This window comes from Pituophis catenifer, unplaced genomic scaffold (assembly GCF_029215685.1).
Source record: "Pituophis catenifer annectens isolate HBS135680 unplaced genomic scaffold, rPitCat1.0.hap2 SCAF_9, whole genome shotgun sequence".
Taxonomy (NCBI): Eukaryota; Metazoa; Chordata; class Lepidosauria; order Squamata; family Colubridae; genus Pituophis; species Pituophis catenifer.
The window spans coordinates 24,408,326-24,435,027 of record NW_027256889.1 but is presented as its reverse complement, the minus strand read 5'-3'; the positions used below and the strand labels follow the sequence as shown (position 1 = coordinate 24,435,027).

At 40.0% G+C, this 26,702-nt stretch overlaps 1 protein-coding gene across 1 annotated transcript in view; it reads left to right on the top strand.

Annotated features, from left to right (window-relative positions):
* The window catches only part of RIMS3 (regulating synaptic membrane exocytosis 3), a 44,373-nt gene extending 27,449 nt beyond the window's left edge, over nt 1–16,924 (top strand). The window contains exons 2-6 of the mRNA XM_070949686.1: nt 4,317–4,458; nt 4,752–4,864; nt 6,579–6,680; nt 14,892–15,031; nt 16,712–16,924. Of these exons, the coding sequence (XP_070805787.1) occupies nt 4,317–4,458; nt 4,752–4,864; nt 6,579–6,680; nt 14,892–15,031; nt 16,712–16,924 (710 nt within the window). The remainder of the gene's footprint in view (nt 1–4,316; nt 4,459–4,751; nt 4,865–6,578; nt 6,681–14,891; nt 15,032–16,711) is intronic.
* The last annotated feature ends 9,778 nt before the right edge of the window (nt 16,925–26,702 follow it).

The window sequence follows — 26,702 nt, the reverse complement described above, 5'->3', positions numbered from 1 at the left end:
ATTCTTGGGGGCATCAGGTACCTTGACCACCAGGAGGCAGTATGTGACCTGTTTCATTCTGATTAGTGGTCAGAAAGAGTTTGCAACTTTGCTGGATCCTATGACAGGCCCATGGTCTTTTTTCATTGGATGCATTTTAATTTGCTACTTATGCAAATCCTGGCAAATAGATGGGAAAGAAATGGAGGTAGTGACAGATTTTACTTTCCTGGGCTCCAAGATCACCACACTTGGAGACTACAGCCAAGAAATTAAAAGACACTTGCTCCTTAAGAGGAAAGCTATGGCAAATCAAGACAGCATCCTAAAAAGGAGGGACATCACCCTGCCAACAAAAGTGTGTGTAGTCAAGGCGATGGTTTTCCCAGTTGCAATGTACGGCTGTGAAAGTTGGACCATAAGAAAGGCTGAGCGCCAAAGAATGGAGGCCTTTGAACTCTGGTGCTGGAGAAGACTCCTGCGAGTCCCTTGGACTGCAAGGCGATCCAACCGGTCAGTCCTAAAGGAGATCAACCCTGACTGCTCTTTAGAAGGCCAGATCCTGAAGAGGAAACTCAAATACTTTGGCCACCTAATGAGAAGGAAGGACTCACTGGAGAAGAGCCTGATGCTGGGAGTGATTGAGGGCAAAAGAAGAATGGGACGACAGAGAACAAGGTGGCTGGATGGAGTCACTGAAGCAATAGACATGATCTTAAATGGACTCCAGAGGATGGTAGAGGACAGGAAGGCCTGGAGGAACATTGTCCATGGGGTCGTGATGGGTTGGACACAACTTCGCAACTAACAACAACTTATGCAAACTGAGTAAGTTGTGCTTTACCTTACCTCAACCTGCAACATAGGGATGATAATGATGATTGACTCCTATTGCTATTTTTATGGCAAAGTCTGTTCACTTTACAGTGTCAGGAAGTTCTTTTTTCAAACATCTCTTATAAACAGATTGTAATATACAACCCACATTACCTGGTTCCTGGATTGATGACTTTCTGGGCTTAAAACGACAACTGGCTCATCTCTTATCTCTCTGTCATCATCACTCCTGATGGAAAGACACCTGTAAGGTCTTTCTCTTGGCTCTTCTCAGATGGTTAGATTTTATGTGGAAGAGATGGTCTCACAGATACCCAGATCCTATTCGTGTCATATAATAAGCCACTAAGGATGCATTTTGAATTGCATCTGGAAGCCAGCTGGCAAACTGTGCCACTCTCTCAGAAGTGAGTTATGAGGCAAAATCAGGATTGAATTATTACCGTGCAGACAGCTGTAGCTTCTGAATGGTCTTCACGATGAGCCCATGCAGAGTGATTTTCAGTAGCCTGGTTGTGAGGTGATAAGCACACGAATAAACATAAATAATGCCTCCTGTTGCAGGAAACACCTCAAACATTCGCCAAAGTCAAACTAAAGCTTTCCTGGCCCAGTGGTGAAATTCATTTTTTTTTACTATTGGTTCTGCGGGCGTGGCTTGGTGGGCATGGTGTGGCTTAGTGGGCGTGGCTGGGGAAGGATACTGCAAAATCTCCATTTCTACCCCACTCCAGGGGAAGGATACTGCAAAATCCCCATTCCCATCCCACTCTGGGACCAGCCAGAGGTGGTATTTGCCGGTTCTCTGAACTACTCAAAATTTCTGCTATTGGTTCTCTAGAACCTGTCAGAATCTGCTGGATTTCACCCCTGTCCTGGCCATCTACCAAGAGATATACTGTACGTCCAGGAGATTGCCAGATTCCAAATCTGGCCTCTATTTGGGGAGTGCATCTTCATGTAGCGACAAAGTTGGAATGTTTCTAGAATCGGAGGACTTCAGAATCGACAGCACCTGTTATCTTGCTGTGATTAACACCAAGCCCAAATGGTAACCATTCAGCCAACATTCTAAACTACAAAAAAGCATTAACCTAAGCTAAAACTAATCAAACTTAGTATATTGTCCAAATACAGCTGTTAGGGTTGTAAGTAACCTCGGCGAGTTTGTAGCGTGAATCACAATGCTGATCCTATGGCTTGCAGAAATACCATAGTCAGAAAGTAGTCATTTGAAACTTTGTTCTAGAATGTAAGTCCTCCAATGTATTTGTAACCAGCTGATTGATTGACTAAATCTTGAGAAACTAATTGACTGACTAAATGTTGAGAAACTTTCTGTGCTAGAAAGCGTACAGGCCAGGAGTGTGTTCTACTTACCTTTACTATTGGTTCGCATCATGCCCGCGAGCGCACACTTTTCTGCGCATGTGCAGATTGCCTATGATGACATCCGGGTCATTGGGTAGAGCTTTCCGCCTGTTTTACTACTGGTTCTTGCAAACCAGTCCGAACCAGGGGCAACCCACCACTGGTACAGGCAAAAGCAACAAAGATTTATCATCTTTGTTGCTTTTGTTTGTACTCTTTCTAGCATCTCAATAGATCTGGAGGCTAAATCATATGATGAATGATAGAGGGAACTAGATATGTCTAGCCCAGGGGTCTGCAACCTTAAACACTCAGAGCCATTTGGACCCATTTCCCACAAAAAAGAAAACACCGGGAGCCACAAAACCTGGGTGGGCGTGGCCAACTCAAAATCACTCACTTCCACCAGTCACATGACCCCCCCCTAGCCACACCTACCCAGCCGGTCATTAGGGCAGAGAACCGATTGTTAAAAAACACCGGGAACCATAAAACCCTTTTGACATCTCTCTTTCTTTCCCTCCTTCCCCTCTCTCTTCTCCCCTCTCTCTGTATCTCTCTATGTCTCTCTCTCCCCCTCTCTGTATCCCTCTGTCTCTGCCCTGGCTGCTTCTCCATTCCCTGCCGTCGCCCTTACCTTCTCAGGCCAGGTGAGGAGTGATTGGGAGGTGGGGGGCAGAGGGCAAGGCCAGCCATTGGTGGGATCACCTGACAGGGAGCCACAGCAGAAGGCTCAAAGAGCCGCATGCAGCTCCGGAGCCGCAGGTTGCAGACACCTGGGTTAGCCAGCCAGCAGAGCCAAGTTTTAAGGCCAGAAAGGTGAAGGCAGATCTCGCCTCCAGATGCAAGGTGTTCCAGAGGGTGAGGGCCACAGAATGCGGTCTCTCCTAGACCCCATTAGCTGAAATTTCTTGGCCAACGGGGTCTTTAGCAAGCCCTCCTGCCAAAGTGAGCGGGGCAGATCAATCCCATTGATGCACGTATGTATCTTTATTCTATATATCCTGGCTGACTGATACACCTATTGTCTTTATATTTCACTGAAGTGGTGGGAGTCTACCCAAACCAAACCATAAATCACAAACAAAAAACAACTTCATACAAATATTTCATCAGTTCAGGAGCAAAAACATTTTTAAAAAAGGTTATATGGAAGCCTGCAGAGACCATCAGCACTGGTCCCTGGGTTCAGGAAGCCCAGGGGTGAGATGTTTCTATGCGTCCTGCTCCCAGGGGCAGCCATTCCCCCAGCTTGTGACTGTTTCTGTCACAGTATTTGCTTTTCTCTCCTTCTGGGTCTAATCTGCTCAGCCTCCCAGAGGTAAAAACATGTAGTAGTAACTACTCATCCTTGCTTCATTGTTTGCTTGCAAACAGAAGACAGAAGACTTCTGGAGTTGCCCCCTACTGGGACACGGGCTTTGCAGATACCCAATAACCCTGTCTGTGCATGCTAATCCTAAAGCAGACGTAACTGCCCAGGGCAACTGTTCAGATTCAATCTCTGATGGCTTTCCAAAGAGAGAAGAAGGAGGGGAGACAAATCAGTATTTCTGCTTTGCTCAAAAGAGCTTATTTTCATTGGAGAATGCAGAAGACAGGAGGCCTTTGCATCCATCCAAATGCTAGAGGTAGGCAGGAAAGAAACAAACCAGCATCAGCATGGATCTCCCCAATGGTGGGATTCAAATAATTTAACAACCGGTTCTCTGCTCTAATGATTTTCTTCCAACAACCAGTTCGCCAAACTGCTCAGAAAGTTAACAACCGGTTCTCCCAAAGTGGTGCAAACTGGATGAATCCCAGTAATATTTTTATTACTGGTTCTGTGGGCGTGGCTTGGTGGGTGTGGCAGGAGAAGGATACTGCAAAATCTCCATTCCTAGCCCACTCCAGGGGAAGGATACTGCAAAATCTCCATTCCCACCCCACTCTGGGGCCAGCCAGAGGTGGTATTTGTAGGTTCTTTGAACTACTCAAAATTTCCGCTACCGGTTCTCCAGAACCTGTCAGAACCTGCTGGATTTCACCCGATTGTAGGACAAGTCCTATCCTTCCCTGGCTGTGAGATGATGCCCCTGGACTGCCTCACCCACTATTTATGTGATTTCTCCCCCCCCCCCCCCCAGATGGTGGCTTAAAGAAACTTCGAAGTAACATTCGTCGCAGCACCGAAACTGGGATTGCTGTGGAGATGAGAAACAGGGTCACCCGTCAAGGCAGTCGGGAGTCAACTGATGGAAGTACTAACAGCAACAGCTCCGATGGCACGTAAGTCCTAATTAATGTAATCATTGAATAAAGAGTAGACACTGCACAGAGAATATAAAAACAAGTGTTCCATTTTTTTTTTAAAAAGGAAAATGTCCTGCTAATATTAACTGATAGATAAGGCCACCCCAAAACTGAAATGTCTTTCAGTTGCTTTGTTGGCCCGTCTCATGTGAAGGCAGGACAAAATGCTCTGGGACCAAATGTAGGTGGAGAAGGATCTCTTTTCTGCATGTTCTTTCATGCTATGTCTTCTTTTTCTCACACACTGTCTTTCTCACCCTTTCCTTCAGATTTATTTTCCCCACAACCAAGCTGGGAGTTGAAAGCCAGTTCAGTGACTTCCTAGATGGTCTTGGACCAGCGCAAATTGTAGGGCGACAAACACTGGCTACTCCACCAATGGGTGAGTAAACTTTTGGTGACCATCTCAGCCCTTTTGAGGTTCAGGGTCACTTGATGGAGGAGGATCTCCTTTGGGATCTTTCTTAATTGACAGCCTCCCTGGGTTCATGTTTTGTGAGGGACTGTGTAGTATGCACATATATATACTGGGCCATAAATTGTGTTTTGCCCCTGTAGTTTAGAAATCATGGTTTATGGCTGAGTGTTTTTTGAACCTGTCTAATTGTGATTTACTTAGTAAAATCTTCTTTAGTGTAAGGATTCCTGATGTCAGCTGGCTGGGGAATTCTGGAAGTTGAAGTCCATACATCTTCAGCTGCCAAGGTTGAGAATTCTTTAATGGCCAAGTGTGATTGGACACACAAGGAATTTGTCTTGGTGTATACACTCTCAATGTACATAAAAGAAAAGATACATTCATCAAGAGTCCTAAGGTACAACACTTAATGATAGTCATAGGGTATAAATAAGCAATCAAATCATACTAGGAAACAGTCAATATAAATCTTAAGGATACCAGCAACAAGGTTACAATCATACAATCATAAGTGGAAGGAGATGGGTGATAGGAACAATGAGAAGATTAATAGTAGTACAGACATAGTTGACAGTGTTGAGGGAATTATTTGTTTAGCAGAGTGATGGCGTTCAGGAAAAAACTGTCCTTGTGTCTAGTTGTTCTGGTGTGCAGTGCTCTATAGCGTTGTTTTGAGGGTAGGAGTTGAAACAGTTTATGTCCAGGATGTGAGGGATCTGTAGATCTTTTCACAGCCCTCTTTTTGACTCGTGCAGTATACAGGTCCTCCATGGAAGGCAGGTTGGTAGCCATTGTTTTTTCTGCAGTTCTAATTGTCCTCTGAAGTCTGTGTCTGTCTTGTTGGGTTGCAGAGCCAAACCAGACAGTTCTAGAGGTGCAGATGACAGACTCCATAATTCCTCTGTAGAACTGGATCAGCAGCTCCTTGGGCAGTTTGAGCTTTCTGAGTTGGCGCAGAAAGAACATTCTTTGTTGTGCTTTTTTGATGATGTTTTTGATGCTGGGTGTCCATTTTAGCTTATGAGATATGGTAGAACCTAGAAATTTGAAGGTCTCTACTGTGGATACTATGTTGTCTAGTATTGTAAGAGGTGGTAGTATGGGAGGGTTTCTCCTAAAGTCCACCACCATTTCTACGATTTTGAGTGTGTTCAGTTCCAGATTGTTCTGGTCACATCACGAGGCTAATAGTTTATTTATTTATTTCTATTCATGGATTAAATTTATAGGCTTTCTATTTTTCTTACCCTAGGCCATGTTCCTTAGATTTCCTGAAAGGTACGATTCAGCAATATTTGGAGAACCGTAACATCTCCATCAGAATTCCATGATTTCCATAACTTAAAAAGGTCTCCTAATATAGATCTACCACAAAACGTTAAAATGAGCCAAGACACCACAATCACACATGGAAATGGGGCAAGACATTGGTGTGAAGGGCAAAAGACTATTCTTTATTATATCAAAAAAATCCCACTGAATTTTGACAGACCCTTTTCTCAGGGGAATAATATTAATCAAGATGGATGCACCCCAAATGTTTTGGGACTTCTAAAAAAATAAAGGATACTTTTTTTCTTTTATGCTGTTTTTTTCTCCCCTTTATTTTGCACAATCACATGTGGACATTACAAAGCTCTTGAGTTGTGACCATGCTGACTTTACTGCTACTTCTTAGGTGACGTCCATGTTGCGATGATTGACCGGAACGGACAGCTAGAAGTGGAAGTGATAGAAGCCCGAGACCTCACGCCCAAACTAACAGCCAAATCTTTTCCTTGTAAGTAATTCCTTCCTGGATAAGACTGAATAGAGATAAGATGAAAAGCTGCCTGGAACAATTCTTGGTATTTACGGAAAGTCGTTTGTCTAGTTTATGCCTTTAAAAAAAAAAAAAAAAAAAAAACCACAGATGTAAGTTCACTCAATTGACCTAGAAAGGGTCTAAGCAAATGAACATGTTTTGAAGTAAATTCAAACTGTTTAAATACTTGGAAGCTAACCCAGTCAAAAACAGGTGGCTTGGCTGCTACCAGAACAAGTAGTAGATTGAAAATTCCTTCCCTGCCAAAAGAGACTCACTTCTAATCCTTTACACAGAGCAGGCAGGAGAAAGTGGCAGAGTAATTTGAAGATTTGAAGATTGCAAGAGCAATAGCCCTTAGACTTATATACTGCTTCACAGTGCTTTACAGCCCCCTCTAAGCGGTTTACAGAGTCAGCCTATTGTTCCTTCCTTCCTTCCTTCCTTCCTTCCTTCCTTCCTTCCTTCCTTCCTTCCTTCCTTCCTTCCTTCCCACTTAGCACATAGACTTATATCCCACTTCACAGTGCTTCACAGCCCCCTCTAAGTGGTTTACAGAGCCTCCAGTAATCTGGGTCCTCATTTTATCGACCTCGGAAGGCTGGAAGGCTGAGCCAACCTTGAGCCCCTCAGAATCGAACTCTTGGATATAAATGGAGTTCCCATTTTACTTCCCACAGAAGTAAGTGAAATCCTTTCCTAATGATTTGCAGGCTTTTCTACAATAAATCAGAAATGTTGGTATCTTTGTGTACCCACTTAACTACTGTATTCCTGTTAACTGGGTTGAAGCCCCATATTGAATCTGGGTTAACTTGGCATTTAATATAATAGGTAACTGCATTACAATGTACTTGTCAGATGTAAATGCCTTATTCTCTAATGTGTAAATAGTATATGAATGGGGTATCAGGGGTTAACTTATTCTTCACTTCTTAATGTATTCATAATTCACCACTCCCACTTATAGCTCCACCCATTGTATATATAAGGAGCCACCTACACCCTTTTCCTTGCTTCTATCTGTGAATATTCAGTGAATATAGAATGCCTATTGTAAATAAAAGGAAGTATATTTAAACCTTCAACTCTCACTAATATTATTGAGTCTGATCCTGAAAATATTGCAACAAGCTGGTAGCAGAGGATGGTTAATTGACTCAATAAAAACTTAAAAATGTCTAAGAAAGATAGGCCCAACACCAGGGCCTACAGCAAAGAAATGGAAACAGAACAAGAAATAATCAACGAATCCACAAACGCAATTTCGAGAGAATCCGAAGAATACACCACTGAAGACGAAGAAATAATAGACGAAAATGATGACCAGGAGGAAATTGAAATAGAGAATAACGAACTCAGGTCAGAGATATTAAAACTATTAAAAAGCCACAAGAATGATGAAAGCCTCATCGCGAACCTCCAAGAAATGCTGAAGAACAGCGGAGCAGCGAGAGAGAAAAACATCACTAATGAGAAGTCTAAAGACCCAAAAATAGTGAGTGATATGACTGCAGAGAAAGTCATTACGAAGAAGAAAAACAGTGATCCCGCGCGAAATTTTGAATGGCAGCCATCTTGGTTTCAACAGGCCTCCAAGGTGAGCGAAGCAGAGCCAATCAAAATGCTCAATTCAAAATTTCTGGCGCGAAAAACGTTATCAGACAACGAAAATGAAAAAGAAGATTCGAACTCCTCAGAAGAATCAGAATCAGAAAGTGAAGATGACTCAACAAAATCCCAAATAAAATCAGCAATGAAAACACTTTTTGCTGCATTTGGGCCAAAACTAAAAATTACCAAAGAGCCACCGAAGAAGCGAGCGAGCAAGCCGATACCTCAAGACCTGCCCGCTCCCATCCTGACTTCGAAAGCGACGACGCCCGAACCCAGAGAGCCTTGTCGATTCCGCCCTACACCACAGACCGAAGCAAGTGCCAACGCCCCCAAAAGAAAAAGAAGAGCAGCCGCCGTCGTCAGAACTCCCAAGGTCGAACCAGAGACCGACTCGTCTGAAGCAGAGCAGAGCGAGCGAGCCGCAACGGAGAGAACCTTCCACGACGACTTCAAAGAAGAAATGGACAACGCGCATGCGCGAAACTACGCAGACGGTCCGGGAAGACATGAACTGGCGAGAGAACCACGCAGACTCGTTGCGAGCATCCCCATGCCGTTTTGCAATTTTCTACACTTGCGAGACCACGGACTACCTCAGGTCGTAAGTAATGGACAAAATAATGTCGGAGATTTACCCAGTGACTTCCCAAAACTAAGGGTTGATGGCATTAACTTGCAAGAATGGTATCAACAGCTACAGGTTGTCTTTATGAAGGAAAATTTACTATTTTTTATCACTAGTCCCCCAAAAAGACCTTGGACTTTAAAAATAGATTGTTTACACCATAGAGCATTTTTCTTAATAATATCTAGTGTGTCTCCTGCAATGTATCATAGCATCAAACCTAATCTGACTGTTTCAGAAATTATTCAATGCATGTTTAATTTGTTTCACAGCGATAGTGTGGCTACCACCACAAGAATGTCTAAGGATTTCTTTTCATCTAGAGTGAAACCAGGGGTTTCCATAAGTGAGCATTTAATATCTTTAAACAAAATAAGAGCTGAGCTGCATTTGAGGGGGGAGGTGATTTCAGACCAAACAATGAAAAGTGTTATTATCAACTCACTTGATTCATCATGGGACAGTTTTATGTCACATTTAGACACTATCAATCTAGGATATTTATCCATAGAAAGTCTATCCAATAAATTGATAACAGAAGACAATTCAAGAAGAAATCGTTCTAGCAATCACACAGAACACAAACCTTATAGGAAAGTAGCTTTCCAAGAAAAATATAATGAAACATTTAAATGTCACAATTGTGGATCCAGGGAACACAATAGAAGAGATTGTCCCAAAATTTCAAAGGAAAGACATAGGTCAGAATATAGGAACAAATACAATTATAGACAGTCTTCCATAGATAGACATAGATATAGAAGCCCACCAAATTACAAAGAGAATAGAGGGAGCAGAGATAATTCAAAGGATAGAAAATCTGGTTCACTAAATGGATTAAATAAACAAGACAACACTAAAATACAGCAAAATGAGAACAATAATTGGCTTATTGATTCTGGAGCAACTAATCACACCACTAATAACAAAAATATATTGTCTTCATTTACAGAAGATAAATTTGTAATAAAGGTAGCTAACCAAGAAAAGGTTCAAGTATTAGGCAGAGGAAATGTAACCTTGCCTGGTCTAGGAGAAATAGAGGGGGTATTGTTAATACCTGAAATACCTCATAACATACTAAGTGCCATAAAACTAAGTAGAGATTCTGACATTAATATAGTTTTCTCAAAGGGAAAAGCGACTTTGGAGAAGAATAAAATAAATATAGGCACTGTGATGATTAAAGGAGGCCTACCTTATCTGATAACAAAGGAAAAATGGTTGCATAACATTGATTCAAATATGGAAGATTGTATTGAAGCAGATGATGAAAATATTAGCAACAGTGACAATGATGAATGTAAAATATCTCATGATCACGCAGATGCACACAATGAAAAAAAACCAAAAATAGGTAAACCCATTCATGATGAGTGTGCTCACATCTTACATAGGAAGTTAGGACATGCCAGTTTTCCTGTAGTACAAAAAATGACTGAACACGCAGAAGGTGTCAAAATAAAAAATTGTGAAAACTATTTGGAATGCTCAGTATGTAAATCTACAAAACTAAAAACTAGTCCCAGGCCAAGAAAATCTACTAGATCAACTAACAAAATTTTTGACTTAGTACACATGGACTTAGTTGGCCCATTAACTCCATCAATCACCTATAGAAAACGTTACTTCCTGACAATAGTAGACGATTATAGCCGTTATGGGTTTGTTTATACATTAAAACACAAAGATGAAACCTTTCAAAAATTTAAGGAATTTTACAAACGCATAGAAACACAACACAATATCAAAATAAAACAAATTATGACAGATAGGGGATGTGAATTCATGTCTAAAGAATTCTCCCAATGGTTAAAGGATAGAGGAATGCTACATTACACGTCTAGTCCATTTTCGGCGTTTCAGAACGGGATTGCAGAGAGAAAGAATTCCACATTACAAACCATGATTAGATGCACATTGGAGGATGCTGGCTTAAGCAAACAATTTTGGTCAGAAGCCTTACATTATTCAAATTACACACAAAATAGAACCTGGTCCAGTATTGTAAATAAGACACCATATGAAGTAATGTATAATAGGAAACCGAAATTAGCACACATGCACATATTTGGAGTCACTGCAGACGTACACATACCTAAGCAGTTGAGAAGAAAGGGAGAAAACGTATCCAGAAGACTCAGATTTATGGGATATGAAACTGGCACCAAAGGGTACAGATTCATTGATAATAATAACAAATTTATAGTTTCCAGAACAGCTGTGTTCCATGAACAGGCCAACTGGTCTAAATTACATCTTAATGAAATATTTCCAAATAAATGTAAAGATACAAAATCTCATGAGAAAGGGACCATAGAAAAACAGAATATCAACAAATATAAAAGCAAAACCAAAACTTGGACAAATAGCCAACACAAAATAAAGACAGACACACTAACAAAAAAAGAAGCAAGATATTTGCATGATAACAATAGCAAACCTGAAAGAGTCATTAGAAACAACAGAAATCAAATGCCAAATAAATACAGAGATTACATAATGCATATGGATGGTGAGCCAATAACACCTAATACTTATGAGGAAGTGTTAAAACTCCCTCGTGAAGAAAAAGAAAAATGGGAATTAGCTATGAAAAAAGAGATGGAAAGTTTACAAGGATTAAATGTATTTACACCTGCAATTGCACCTAAAGATAAAACAATTATTGGTACCAGGTGGATATATAAAATTAAGAACTTAGAAGGAGGCAATACTCTATATAAAGCTAGATTAGTTGCACAAGGTTATGCACAGAAATATCCGGAGGACTATACTGACACGTATTCCCCCACTGTAAGAACAGAGAGTGTCAAAACAGCTCTAGTGGTAGCATCAGCACTCAATCTTGATGTATTTCAATATGACATACAGACTGCGTATCTACACGCAAAACTAGATAAGGAAATATACGTAAGAGCACCTCACAGTCAATACACCAACAAAAATGAAATTTGGCTGTTGAACAAGAGTTTATACGGATTAAAACAATCTGGTAAAAGATGGTATGATTGTTTAGTAAAAGTACTTAAGACCATGGATTTCAACGCTACCACTGCTGATAACTGTTTCTTTGTCAAAAAGGGTGATGATTACATTGAATTTGTGTTGATTTATGTAGATGACATTTTATATATAGGAAAACACAAAGAGAGAAGAGAAACTTTTGTAAATAAGTTAAATGAACATTTCTCGTTGAAATCTCTAGGTAAAGTGAACAAATATCTTGGTGTTCAAATTAATAAGACTAGAAGGGGATTCAAACTTACTCAGAGAGATAAGATTATAGAACTTTTAAATAAATGCAATTTAAACAATGCCAAACCCTGTGATACTCCTATGCAAACTGATTTTCTTAGAAATACTGATGAATCTTCCCCTGAATTCAAGGATAACACGTTTTATAGATCAATCATAGGTTCACTTCTTTATATATCTAATTGGACTAGACCAGATATCGCCTTACCACTCAATTTATTATCCAGACACGTCAGCAAACCAACAATGTATCACTGGGAAGCTGTTAAAAGAATTTTAAGATATCTGAAAAGTACATTAGATTTTTGCTTAGTATTAGAACCTAGTGATAATAAAGAACCAAAGCTTGCATGTTATGCAGATGCGGACTGGGCTGGAGACACATCATGCAGAAAAAGTACATCTGGTTATATTTTTCTCTTAAATGACTGTCCAGTTTACTGGTATACTGGTAAACAAGAACTAGTAGCCACTTCAACGACAGAAGCGGAATATGTTTGTTTATCCAAAGCTGCAAATAACCTTGTATGGTTTAATGATTTAATTTCAGATGTTTGGAAAAAACCTGCTTTGCCTTTTGTCATGCATGAAGACAATAAAGCGGCCATTGAAATATCTAGATCTGATGCCATTGGACAAAGGTCCAGGCATATAGATATAAAATTTAAACATGTGAGGCAATTATCTCAGGATGGATTTATTAAAGCAGTGCATTGTGATACTTCAGAACAATTAGCTGACATATTGACAAAGCCTTTACCTTCTAAGCAACACAAATATTTAACATCTAAATTGTATGTCTTGTATTGTCCTGAATCTGAATGTAACTGGTGTTGTATAACGAATCGGCATTTAGAGGGGGATTTGTCAGATGTAAATGCCTTATTCTCTAATGTGTAAATAGTATATGAATGGGGTATCAGGGGTTAACTTATTCTTCACTTCTTAATGTATTCATAATTCACCACTCCCACTTATAGCTCCACCCATTGTATATATAAGGAGCCACCTACACCCTTTTCCTTGCTTCTATCTGTGAATATTCAGTGAATATAGAATGCCTATTGTAAATAAAAGGAAGTATATTTAAACCTTCAACTCTCACTAATATTATTGAGTCTGATCCTGAAAATATTGCAACAGTACTTAATCACATACTTTATTAATAAAATATCTGTGGCCTAGGACTGAGAACTTACTCTTAAATCCAATAAATTTTATTTGAGTTTCTTGGCACATGCAGGTAGTCCTTGAGATATGACCGTAATTGAATCTAGCAATTACAATTATAAATCAGGACAGTCATAAAATGGGTCACCATGTTACTGAGCTCAATTTTATGACCTTTTCTTGCAGTGGTCATTAAACAAGCCCATTGTTTATTATGGGGCATCTTTTTTGCCAGAAACCAGAAGACCAATTTCTGGTGAAATCATTGTAAATTACAGTCACGTGATCAAGGGGTGCTGCAAATGGCCAAGCACCCCAAGTGAGGTCACATGACTGCAAGGGAGTGTCAGGTATGCTTCCTTCAATATCCAGGAAAGAAAACCCCAAACTCAAGCATTTTGAAGAATTTGGTACTTTTACTGAATAAGAAATGATTAACAACCCAGTTAAAGCTGGAAGTGAGCAAAACGCGCGAAATGCATCTACTAAGCTTCTTCCCCCCCTCGTGTTTATAAATCATCAGCCAATCCAAAGGTCTTCCAAAGGTCAGGTGGCAACACGTCTGGCAGCGTCATTCATCAGGAATGTCGAACAGTTGGTCAGCCGTCCCCTTTTGAAGATTCAGTTTCGTTTCTCACGAAGTCCCCTCCTACAAAGACAAAACCCCTTCCTGCTCCCTTCCCCCCCTTTGCTCTATACCTAATCCCTCCCCGTTTCTTATGGCAGCTGAAGCAGGCAAGCTGAGGCTGACAGGGAGGCCCAACATCAGAATTTTGAAACTGGGTCTGTGATAACTTAGAATGATTGCTATGCACCGTTATAAGTTGAGGAATCCCTGTAGAGGGTTTAGCCAGCCAAAAATGTTATTGCAAGAATGAAAGCATTCCTTGAGGGGTCCTTGATGCTCTCTGAGCTTGGTTGTTTCCTTGTGGACATTTTATTACCCAAACTATATAACATCTTCAGTAACTACCGTGTTTCCTGAAAAATAAGACCTTGTCTTATATTTTTTTGAGCCCCAAAATAAGCGCTTGGCCTTATTTTCGGGGAGGTCTTATTATTTTGGGGTGTGTGGAGCAAGATGGGGCTCCTCTTGCCATCTTACCTGATTTCCAGCTCTGCATTTAAATATTTTTGGGGAGGGTGTATTTTCGGGAGGAGGCTTATTTTAGCGCATGCGCTCAAAAGCCCGATTGGGCTTATTATCAGGGGAGGTCTTATTTTTGGGGAAACAGGGTAGCACTTATGATGTTAGCTAGTCAAATAATGAAACATCTGCAAGAAAACAACCAAGCTCAGAGAGCACCAACCTTGTAGCTCCCAGTTGAAATGAGACTCCTCATTTCAACCCTGAGCTACAAATATTCTCCTTTGTTGGAATCCTTGCCATTGCCCGCATGAATGCACAAATATACTTCTACAGATGCATCTGGTAGAACGTTGAAAGCATCCCAGCCTGGGGAGGAATAGCTGTTATTAAGCTCCCTGCTTCTATTTCCCTCTCTCTGCCAATACAGCCACGTACGTTAAAGTGTATCTGCTGGAAAATGGGGCTTGCTTGGCCAAGAAGAAAACAAAGACTGTCAAGAAGAATTTTGATCCACTCTACCAGCAGGCCCTTCTGTTTGATGAGGGCCCTCAGGGTAAAATGCTACAGGTGAATGCTTTCCTCCTCTTTGAAGGGTAAGAGGATCCTCCTTCTGCCCATATGCATTTTAGAGCCATAATTCAGCCACAGGCCTACTGAGATGCCCTCACAGCAGTCCCCTGGTGTCCCCATGGGAGAGAACCTCCTACTAGGTTTTAGACAGGCATCTTATATAGGTCCAGTAGAAATTCTAGTCAGTTTCTTTGTGGCCTTTATGGGAAAGTGATTCTGGTAGCTATTAAGTAGATAATCTGTATGGCTACAGTAGAGATTCCTGTTGGGTTGTCCTCTGAAAAGGGTCTCTGGTGTCCTTATCAGAATTAAGAGCCTAGCAGCTTTCAGCTGGGGAACTTGTATCGTTCCCTGAGAGGTTCTGAAGGCCCCAGTAGGGAGGTTGAATGCTATGAAGATACTTGAAATTGAAGAAGAGGGTTATCATGAATTGCCTCCACTATTGACTTTAAGTTTTGACTCTAGTTTTCTGTGAAGTCCCAATTTAGATAAAAATGGAGCTGTTCAGCTTCAGAAAGATTCTGAGTTCAAAGTTCAATTAAAGTTAAAAAGTGAACAAATGACCTTTCAGATATTGCTTAAGAAAATCTTCCAGAAAGTGCTAAACATGGAAAAACACAGGTTCCACAATACTGAAGAAGGAAATAGTAGTTTGATGGAGATTCAGGAAAATATTTCCCTGAAATCTTAATTGAGATCTTGGTGTAAGCAAGATTTTTATTTTGAGCAATGGGATTTCATAGGGTTGGTTGTATGATGCCCAGAGTCACTTTATGTGAGATGAGTGGCTGTGCAAATTTGATTATTAAATAAATAAAAGAGAAAAGGCAAATTTCCACAAATGATGAGTTGTTAAAGGCATGGGAGTTAAAAATTATTGACTCATTTTTAGTTGAAAGAGCAATTTATGATATACTTCCTTTCCATCTCCTCCTTTTCAGGATCTTTATCACTCAGTTAGGGAAAGTCAAGAATTACAGATCTGATTATGGATGTCAGAGGAGAGCAAAGGGCAGATTCCCGATAACTCCCACTGTTGGGTAGTTGTAAGATAATATTGAAAGGGTACCAGAACCAGAGTGCTTCTCAATTTACCAATTGAAATGATCCTTCCGGTTTTGTACGCTGACTAAAAACTGATGCTAAGGGGGAAAATGTTACAACTAACTGTACTTTGTTGAGGTTATTGGATGCATTGACACAAATCTTTAACTAAATGGAAGAAGCACATCAGGGTATTTTCAAACCATTGGATATTTTTAAATAGCCCCTAGGACTACCAGTCAAAAGGCATTTTAATATCTCCTAATGTATAAACTGGGATCCACATCAGTTAACCAAGAGCATCTATTTTCCCATCTCCAGGATAGTAAATGATTGACAGAATGCAAAACTCACTTTTTAAAGGCTGCAAGGTTTATGCTAATCAGTTTAAAGGAGTATCTTTGAGATGCAAAATAGACCACTCCTATCTTATCTAAGAATAAGTTCTGGAACCCAAAGAAAGGTTAATTTAGACTAGAGTCAACATAAGTAGAACTAGGCTGTTAATGATTTATAATAGTACGAAGAACCAGGATTAATTATGGGGTGTTGGTAAAGGCCTCCTGCTTTCTACCTGATTCTCCTTTCTTGGATTCTCTTGGTAATTCAACTCGTCCTCCTTTTCCCCTTTAGGTGATTGTCTGGGGAGATTATGGCCGCATGGACCACAAGTGCTTCATGGGGATGGCTCAGATTGTCCTAGATGAGCTGGACCTGTCCAGTGTAGTGACAGGTTGGTATAAGCTCTTTCCCACTTCCTCATTGGCAGACTCCACCATTGGACCCCTTACTCGTCGCCTTTCTCAGTCGTCGCTAGAGAGCTCAATAAGCCCTTCTTGTCCTTAAAGAAGACAACACTCAACAACAGAGAATGCCTTGTACTACCACGGCTTCCGGTAGCATGGTTTGTAAATATTCCATGTCTTTTCCTTCCATCACCCTTCCTTCTCCTCTTCCTCCTCCTCCAAGAAGAGAAAACTGTTCCCGTGACTTTAAAACATGTCTGACCCTCCCTCTCTGGGTGGACAAAGTAGAAGAAATCCAGAAGGTGATGGAGGAGGAATTGAAAGGGAAAGAAAAGAAACACGTATTAAGGGGAAAAAACAACGATGACAACAACTCCCCAATAAAAAAACTGCCAGTTTCAAGACTGTTACATCACCCCAAAGAAAATGGCCTGTGAAAACGAGTAAACCGTTTCTCATGTTTTTGAATCATCTTAGACAGCATCTAAACCGTTTAAACCCACTTCAAGAGAGCATGTTAGGGTTTCTTTCTTTCTCAGTCCTGTTTTCTTTTGGTAACTCTGGAGGAGAAGTTTTGGCTTGTTCTCCTAGTGTTTCTTAAAAAAAACAAAACAAAAGAAGGGGGGAAAAGTGGAATGCGGCACTGCTAACATTTTTTTTTTAAGGAATGTAGCATTTTCAGACCTTATGTAGCTTGCCACGTGCTTACGGATTCCTCTGCAATATTTGTACAGTATGGCCACCTTCCCACCTGGCAGGAGCCGTCAGCATTTCACTTCCTGCTTAAATCTTGGGTTTGGAATCCTGGAGAAGGCAATTTTGTTTGCATTGCATATCTGGAGAGGATTAGGAGGATCTGCCAAAGGTGCGGAAGAAGAGAGGTCTCCAAAGGGTGCATTTGACTGTTAAGTTCAAAGAATACTAAGACTCATGTTTTGCTTTGTCATGCTTAGAGAAATTTATTGTGTCTCCTCCTTCAGACACTCCTGCTTTAGATACCGGATCTTTGATGCTACTTTAGCAAGGCATATGCAAAGGACACTCTTACTGAAATGGGCCCTTTTGTTCAGTTTTGTCCTCATTGTGTCTGGACCGATTTGCAGCCCGAAAGGCAAGATACCAAACCAACCAATGTTCAAACAGAAGATGAAACATAACAAGACGATATGTACTGGGCCAACATGGAAGCCCTTCAAAAGTTCATAGGAGAGCTCCTGGATTTCTCAAAAGGATAAGTACGGAGTCTCTCCATTTATTAACTGTTTTCAGTTTAATCCAATCTGGCTGCAATTGTAAACCAACTAATTTGTTTAAAAAAAAAAAAGCGAACGTTTGATGGAATTTGCTTCTGTGTAAACCTGCATGGGCTGGATTGTTAGTTGTTTGAATATGTGTTTTATGTAGCAATCTGGTCTCTCTGTGATGACCAGTTCCCGTAGCAAAATTGAGAATTACAGAAGTTTTTCATGAAGGTGCCTACTAAAATTTGTTGCAAATACTCAGGGGAGATATTACTGAAAATCACAATTTCTTTATTGTTCCTGCTATTTTTTAAAATTTTCCATGGACTATAGGGACAGTAAAAGCTGGCGGATTGAGTGTCGAAGCGGCAGCAGCCTTGAAAGCTACTTGTTAGATTCTGAATACTAAGCCTTGGAAGTGGCTCTTAAATTGAAATGCTACGGTTGGCAAAGAACTCACTTTAGCAATCCACACTTGATTTTAACCGAAGGCCAAGAAACTGTTTTACTTCTTAGGCGTATTACATAAGTAGAATAAGCGTGGGTTCTTCTGTAACTACAGCTAGGATGAAACACAAGGGAAGTTCTCGAAAAGAAAATGAAGGGGAAATAAAACTGACAGCATTTAATTTTCTCCCTTACAAGGATGACAAGTTTCCCGAGTATGTGTTGATGGGATCCTGTCACACCCTTCAAAAAAGGCATATGTAAATATATTAGTAACCTATTTCAGCAACGTTAACCTGCAGCAATTTTTGGATATGGAGTTTCTGTAGCCCTACAATTTCACCAGACCAAACCCATCTACAGGTTTCAAAGCAGGGAGTTGATGTTATCTTGGCCTTGTTCTTCTTTTTTTTTTTTTTTTTTTATTGCAAAAGTTTTACAATTACATTTTCACCCCCTTTTTCACCCCCCACCTCCCGCCCCAAACTTCCCATCCTCCCTAACCCTCCCTAACCCTCCCCCCCCCAGACTTCCCTATTACTTACTCATAACTAATGACACTAATATATAAGCCTGAACCCGTCCCTCCCCCTATAAAGTTTTTCCTCTTTATCCCTTCTTGAATGCCACGACGTTCTGCTGCTCTCTACGTGTATGGGACTGTTATGACATTTTCCAGAATAAGCAATATATTGGTTTTGAGTTGACACCCGAGACACACTGTCTTGTTCGTTTTAGAAAGTCTTTTCTTGGCAAAAAGACAAAAAAAAAAGTGTCATTCACCTCTAAACCCACAAATGTTGCCTGGTTTCACTGCATCCTAAATCTGAGTTTGAATAAATGCAGTTCACAAAAGATTTTTTTTTTTTTCAAAAAATGCAAAGCAGGACTAACTCAAAGTTTGCCTCTAAGGGCAAAAAACGTGGTCAATCGCTCGGTTGTCTGTTTTACAGAAAACCGAGGTCTGCTTCAAAGTAGAAAAATATGGATTACGAAAACCTTGTGATGGTTTGTCTCATTGAGTCAGCACAATTTGCCCTCTCAGATACGATTTTGAGCGAATAGCAGGACTGTGCCTCCCTCAAATGATGGCTCTGAGATTTGAGGAGCTATGGTGACAGTTCTTTTAAAGGATACCGCTTAGCACAACAATGATTTAAAATATAAGCAAGGAAGGCAGTAAAGATTTTGTGCAACCGATGACAGGCTTCTCCTGAAGGGGCTCTCCTTTGAAAAACCGGCAGAAAATGAGTCCATGAAGTGCCTGAAGAAAGTACAACAGTCAGTAGAAGCTGGCCCTGGTCCAAGAAGTCCTGCCACAGAAAGAGCAGCTACTGTCAATGAACTGCACGAGTCCACTCTTCTTCCGGTTCCTAAAACCAAGAAGAGTCCTTCAAAGACCAACCACATTCTTGAGACTGAAGTTTTGCTTATCCAAGGATCCTTGCACATTTCCCTAGATAGTTGGCAACTCTGCCAGTATAGATACTGTCTTCTCTAAAGCATAGAAGCATCATTTGAACAATCCCCAGTGCTCCAGACAATTGCTCTACAGCCCCCAAGCTTGCCATGAACCCAGATTCTGGGGTCTCTGAACTTTCCTACCTCGACCTTAGACCACTCTGGATATCTGCTTGTATCATCTCTTTGGCTTGATCACCTGGACTTGTTTTGTCGTTTCCAGTGTCTTGATTGCTGACCCTCAAAACGGTCTGTGCTTGTAAGATCTTGAATTGTGTTTCATCTTAGCTAAGCAGCTCCTGGAAAATATTTCATTGCCAGCTTCAAGCTGTGGTCTACACTGAACAGTGCCCCGGCTTGCTTAGCAAGTAACACTAGTTATAGGAATACACCTGGCATCTTTTGGTGGCAGATAAGCAAGAGGATGCCTTATTTATCCATGGAAAGGTCTGTATAATAATGCCCATGGTGTAAAAGAACAAGGATCAGACACTGCCACAACTGGAGACATCTCACCTAGTTTAGAAAAGGCACCATCCGTCTGAAAGACTGGAACAAGATAGCAGGTAAATAGAAATCAAATTAATTCTGTTCCCATATAGTGAAGTTAAGGTACTAGAGATTTCTAAACAGCTTCAGTATTTTTATAATGGTTCAGACAAGAGTGATATGATGTGATCCTAAGAATAGCATGCTTGTTATTGCAGTCAGGCAGATATTGAAAGTACAGTTGGACTGGCTAAGACATTTCATCTGCTTTTATAAATTCAGCACTGGAAGAAAAGAGGTATGAGATGTATGGCCCAACATAAGAACTACAAATCTCGATGCAATAGGGAATTAGTCCACCTCCATCTCAATAGAAAGTTTTGGATTTGTCGACAAGCCCATAATCAGTTTGATAAAAGTATTTTATTTTATTTAAAAACAACAACAACAACAACAAACTATTATCACAGCCAGGAACTTACATTAGAGAGATGATGAGGCTTCAAATAGAGTTCCATGTCTAAAAACCGCTTCCAAAAACTAAAATGCATTTCATGGGAACCAAAAAAAAAAAAAAAAAAGCAACTAATTCCAGGCCATTAAAGGAGCTTTGGGTGTTTATTTCATAAGCATCCATCCTCTCTTTTGTGCCAGAGCTGATGGTATCTCTCACTCAGAGGATTTGATGAGAGCAAAAGTCCCAGTGAGGAATCAGAAATGCCTTGCAATGTGCTAAGAAAGAGTTCTCTGGATCTCGGTTTTTCTATTTGGGTTGTGATCTCCATTTTTTTAAAAAATGAATTCTCTACACAAAATAAATAAATAAAAAACCCCAATGATAAAATGTAAAACATTTCCTGTTGAAATGTTAGCTATTTTTTTTTTCAAAAATAGGGGAAAAAATAATTATACCCCAAGATCATTATATTGGCTTCAAATTGGATATATCCAATTTGGACATTTATATCTCACAATCTGCATTTTGAAGTGGACCACTGACATTGCCCCATTTCCAGATGATGCTGTTTTTTGCCCTCTAATATTGCTTCTTTGTCTCCTGTTTTATCTGACAGGAATCACTGAAATCTTGTTTTATTTATCTGGCATATTTATATCCCATTTTTCGTCCCTCGTGGAATTCAAAGTGGCATATGTAAATTTGCCAAGCCCCAACAAACCTTTCATTTTATCAAAGCGGCTGTTTCACATACGTTATTGTCAAGAAAGGGCAGGAAAGTTTAGAAAACAGGTCTTGTTTCCATTAAAGGTTTGCCCCGGAGCACAATTTACCAGAATTATTGAATGGATGGAAACTGATCCAAATGAACAAAAATTTTGGTGAATTGTACAGTTTGAATTTTAATCCACATTAATTCAGTGCAGAATAAGAGTTAACAATAATAAACTGCCAGCTAAAATGGAGAAATGAGCTAAGCAATATTGGGATCCATATAGAATTTGTTGAAAGATTAAAGAAACAGCTCAGCTTTACAGAAAAAAAAAATGCCTCTGGACTTTTTCCAGTACAAAAAACAATTTGATCCAATTTACAATGGAGATGCATGATAGATTCAATACTGCCATCTGCCGGTTGGAGAGATCCCACGAACATCTTCAGTAAAGACGAGACTGAAAAGGAGCAGCTCATATCCTTAAAGCAGCACCTCCCTCCAGGTAATCCGACTCTGCAGAAATCTTGACTCATGCAACCCGAGGCTTCACATTAAGCAGAGTTAAAGAATGAACTAATCGATCGTTTTTCTGCACAGTCCATGAACTGAAGTATATGAAGATGGGAACGATGGCTAAAATTCTTTTTACCAAACTATTTCTACTGGAATGGTAATTTAAGGGTGCAAGACAAGCTGCCCGAGTGAAGTGCAAATTGTTGGTTGTATACCTCATGATTTTATAACTAATATGTTGTGATTTGTTTTGTCTGTTAGTCTAGTTAGTAGAAGCAGCAAGAGATGGTAAGGGACAGGGATGGTAGGACTCTATTAGCACATCTCTTTTCTTTTTGCCTTCTCCTTCAGCGTGCAAAGGAATTATGCGGGAGAGCTTCTCCAGTATTGAGTATTTATTTTAATAATGCATATCTCACCTTAAAAACCAAAATCCAAAGTTGCTTCGAAAATTCAAAGCAGAAATAAAACAAAATCATAGCAAAAACAGCGTTAGACTCTTAAGGACACAGTATGAAGAGAATATAATAGCAGAACAGCTTATTGACTTCCAGATGTTCAAACAATTAAGTTGGATCGATTTTTATGAGAATCTTTCCCATTCTCTACCTGGGAATTCTGGGAAATGTAGTCTTAATACCACTGGGATTCTCCAGGGTAAAGGTAGTTCTGATTTATAACTTGATAGCCTTGACTTATTTATTTTGTCCCACATTTCCCATAAAAATGTTTTTTCCAACCAGAACTCAGCTGTTCCCTGAATATGAAAGCTTCCTTCAGGGTGTGTGTGTTTTGTTTTTTTTTACATCACCAATAGGATGAATATGGAAAACAATCATGACTGGATGTTGCATTAATCTGGCTGTTCTGATGCCTTCCTACCAAAGTTACATTTCAAAGTGGAAGGGCTACAGAGCTTACACAACTCATGTGATTGCCCTTGCACCAGGATTCAGGAAAAGCATGCATAGTTACAAAAGGTATTTTGAGGACTACTGTTCTCAGGGGACACAATACTGTTGCACTCTTCAAAGATGTGGGATTAAAATGAGAATACAAGATGATTAAAATGCAATAGAGAAAGGGATCCTGGGCTGAGCTTTTGAATGTCCCTCACCTGAAATCAGTTGTTGTTAGTGGAAACTGGGACACCCCCCCCCCCCACTACAGGATCAGTTGCCTGTTCTGTAGCTTTTAAAGGGTAAAAAAAATAGTATATTTTAAATAAAAAAAGCTTTGGAGATGATGACTGAGAAAAGAGATGTGTGTGGAGATGGTACTGATTTTATGTCACTACCCCGTTTCCCTCAAAATAAGGCATCACCTGATAATAAGCCCAATCAGGCTTTTGAGTGCATGGCAATAAGGCCAAGCACTTATTTCAGGGTTCAAAAAAATATAAGATGGGGTCTTATTTTTGGGGAAACACAGTAGTTAGGCGGAGAGAGTAGGATGTTTGTCTGACTGGACAACCTTGCCTCTGTTTGAGGTTCTTGGGATGTGTTGAGATTCTGTCAATCGTGCTGATTTGGAATTCCAGTCCTAAGACACCAATGGGATAAGATAAGTTTGGGGAAGATTAGACTAACCATTCCAGTTACTGCTGGTATGAAGGATCTGTTATTTGTAATTGTGGTAAAGATGTTAAAGCAATGTTCTTCTGATGCCAGAGAACTTCTCACGTGGAGTGTGGGTGCAATAGGCAGCCTTGAGTTGGACGTATCTGGCTCACTGGAGAGCAAACCCCTCTGGATCGTAGCACTTTTGATGTTGGTGGCCTTGTTGGTGTTTTCCTTTTAAAATATAAGGGCTTATATGTTTTCATGTGAACGATGGATAGCTTTCTTCTCCCCACCAATTAGTTCTTCCAATGCCCTCCTTTCCCCCAAAAAGAATATTGAACTTATTGTTCACTGTGACATTGTGAAATTAATCCCCAGGAGACGGTCATTAGAAACTGGAGGCAATGCTACCTCTAAATTTTGTTTGGCCTGGAGCCATTCTGGAACGGAACTCTTAGTAGGAGCTTAAGATGTTATTTGTATTTATTTATTGGGGTCATTTATATCCAGCCTTTCTCCTAAAAACACGGTTGATAAGGCAGCAAGCTTTATCAAAAGCTTTACAGAATAAAATGAAAATATTGATATGCAGTAGAAGTAATTTAAACTTGACCTGGAAGCTTAAGTTCATTGTCCTGTTTGAAAAAGGTCTACCTGACAGGAGGAATTGAAGACTTCAGCTATGATTCATTTACATATTGAAAATACATCTTTATAGCAGCCGTTCAGAACAGAAAGCCTCAAACGATACAGAATACAAATTAGACCATACAGTAGTTTTTAAAATATCAGTTAAGTAACATCAATGAAAGGACAGGCTTGGGGGGAAAAATGGAATCCGTAGAACTCCTTGAAACCATTGTACAAATAGCTTCTAAAAGGATCGTGAAAAAGAAACCATGTATGTAGTATGGCAAGATTTAGGTTTAATACAAGATTTTAAAAAGTTATGGGGGCTTCTCTGGTTTTTGTTAGCAAGACTTAAAATCTGGCTGATCATCCCAAAGAGGATCTGGATCAGGGGTCTCCAGCCTTGGTAACTTTAAGACTTGTGGACTTCAAGTCCCAGCTTTGCTGGCTGAGGAATTCTGGGAGTTGAAGTCCACAAGCCTTAAAGTTGCCAAGGTTGGAGACCCCTGATCTGGATGATTGAGAATCTCCACAGACAATCTGGGTGGTCAGTCATATAAAAGGAGATTTCCCCACATAGCAAAGACACTATTCATTATGGCTTCTTGGATTAAAACCAGCATTCTTGAGCTGAGTTTGAGAAAGTGGCAGGCAAGGTAGATGGCCCCATTCTAGATCCTTGAAGTAGCTTTACTTGCTAAGTTATCTTCAAGGCTTTTTCTAGTAATGGGGATGGGTGGGAGCCTAAGCATGTTACCCATCTGACCCAATTTTATTTAGAAGCAACTTGTAACTAAACTAATAATCTCTGTGTTCCTCTCTGTGAACAGAGTAATCAGGGATCTTGTCATGCTGAGGAATATCAACATATTTGTAGATCAAGGTTGAACTGTGGAGTCCTTGGTGGGTTTCTGAATTTAGTTGTTTTCTTGCAGATATTTAATTTATCCAACTAGGTAACATCTTCAGTGTTGTTCACTGAAGATGCTACCTAGTAAGATAATGGAACGTCTACAAGAAAACAACCAAGTTCAGAATCCACCAGGGCTCCACAGAAGAATATGGCAAGGGGTGAAGTAATCCTAGAAACAAAGGAATCATTGCAAAACAGTAATTGGGTGCGTGGTAAACTTGATCAAAGCATAGCTAAGGTTTCTAAATTAGGGTTTTGTTTAAAGGATTAAATCAAGGTTATCCAAGCCAACCAATTATTTCATTAGACTGCCTTCTTACTTGGCTCCCAGGTTTATAGCATGACCTTGGTCTTAAATAGCAGATTTAAATATGAATGGGGATCAGAAAAAGAATTTCAAAACCTCCAGTCACATTGAGCACAAGGGGATGTCTTGCAATGGGCAGTGGAGAGAAGAGTTACTAATGGACCAACACACACACACACACACACAATTTTATACCCATGCTCTGTAATGTTTTCTATGTGATGTGGTCTTTCCTAAATGTAAAACTCTTGTATTTTTCTGTGGATTTATATATGCAGCAGGACTGACAGCTTTGAGGGTGCACGCTCAATTTTGTAAATTATTCTTGACAAGATTTTTTTCCCCTCTTTCCAAAGGAGACAAGATGGATTTTCAAAAAAAAAAAAAAAAAAAAAAGAAAAAAGTTAATGTTACTCCATTTGGCTTGTTAACTGCATGTACAGTATTTGGACAGCAAGTAAAGATAATTAAAGCCAGTTTTGAAAACTGTTTTGATTGTTTTCAGATATGTGTTACTGTCACCGGTTTTTAACCAATGATGTTTCATGCACACATAAACAACATGTAAGTGTACTATAGCTAAATTTCTGTTGTGTGTGTGTGTGTGTGTGTGTGTACTTGATTTTGATATGAGTGTATCTTGTTTGCATCATTCCTCTGAACGCAGGGAGGAGAATGATTTATTATCCAGGACACTCAAGTTCCTCCTCTAACCACTAAAAGTATATTTAGCAGCTTGTTGAAGATCTTGTTGAATGTCAAGAGATCTTGACTATGGATTTGCCGCAGCTGCAAGACTCAGAAATTTTAACTTAATTTTCAGCGATAGCTGTATTTCTCACAAAGCTGCATTTGGCACAGGGAGCTGATTACTTTGGGTTACATTGGTGATTTTCAACCTGATCCACGTTAAAATGTGTGGACTTCAACTCTCAGCATTCCCCAGTCGGGCATGCTAGCTGGGGAAGACTGGGAGTTGAAGTCCACACATCTTAAGGTGGATCAGATTGAGAAACCCTGGGTTAGGTGAATAAGACTACTCTTAAAGTAGTCCTGTGGGACTATTGCTGTGGCTGGTATGTATGTGTATGTATGTATGTATGCATGTATGTATGTATGTATGTATGTATGTATGTGTATGCT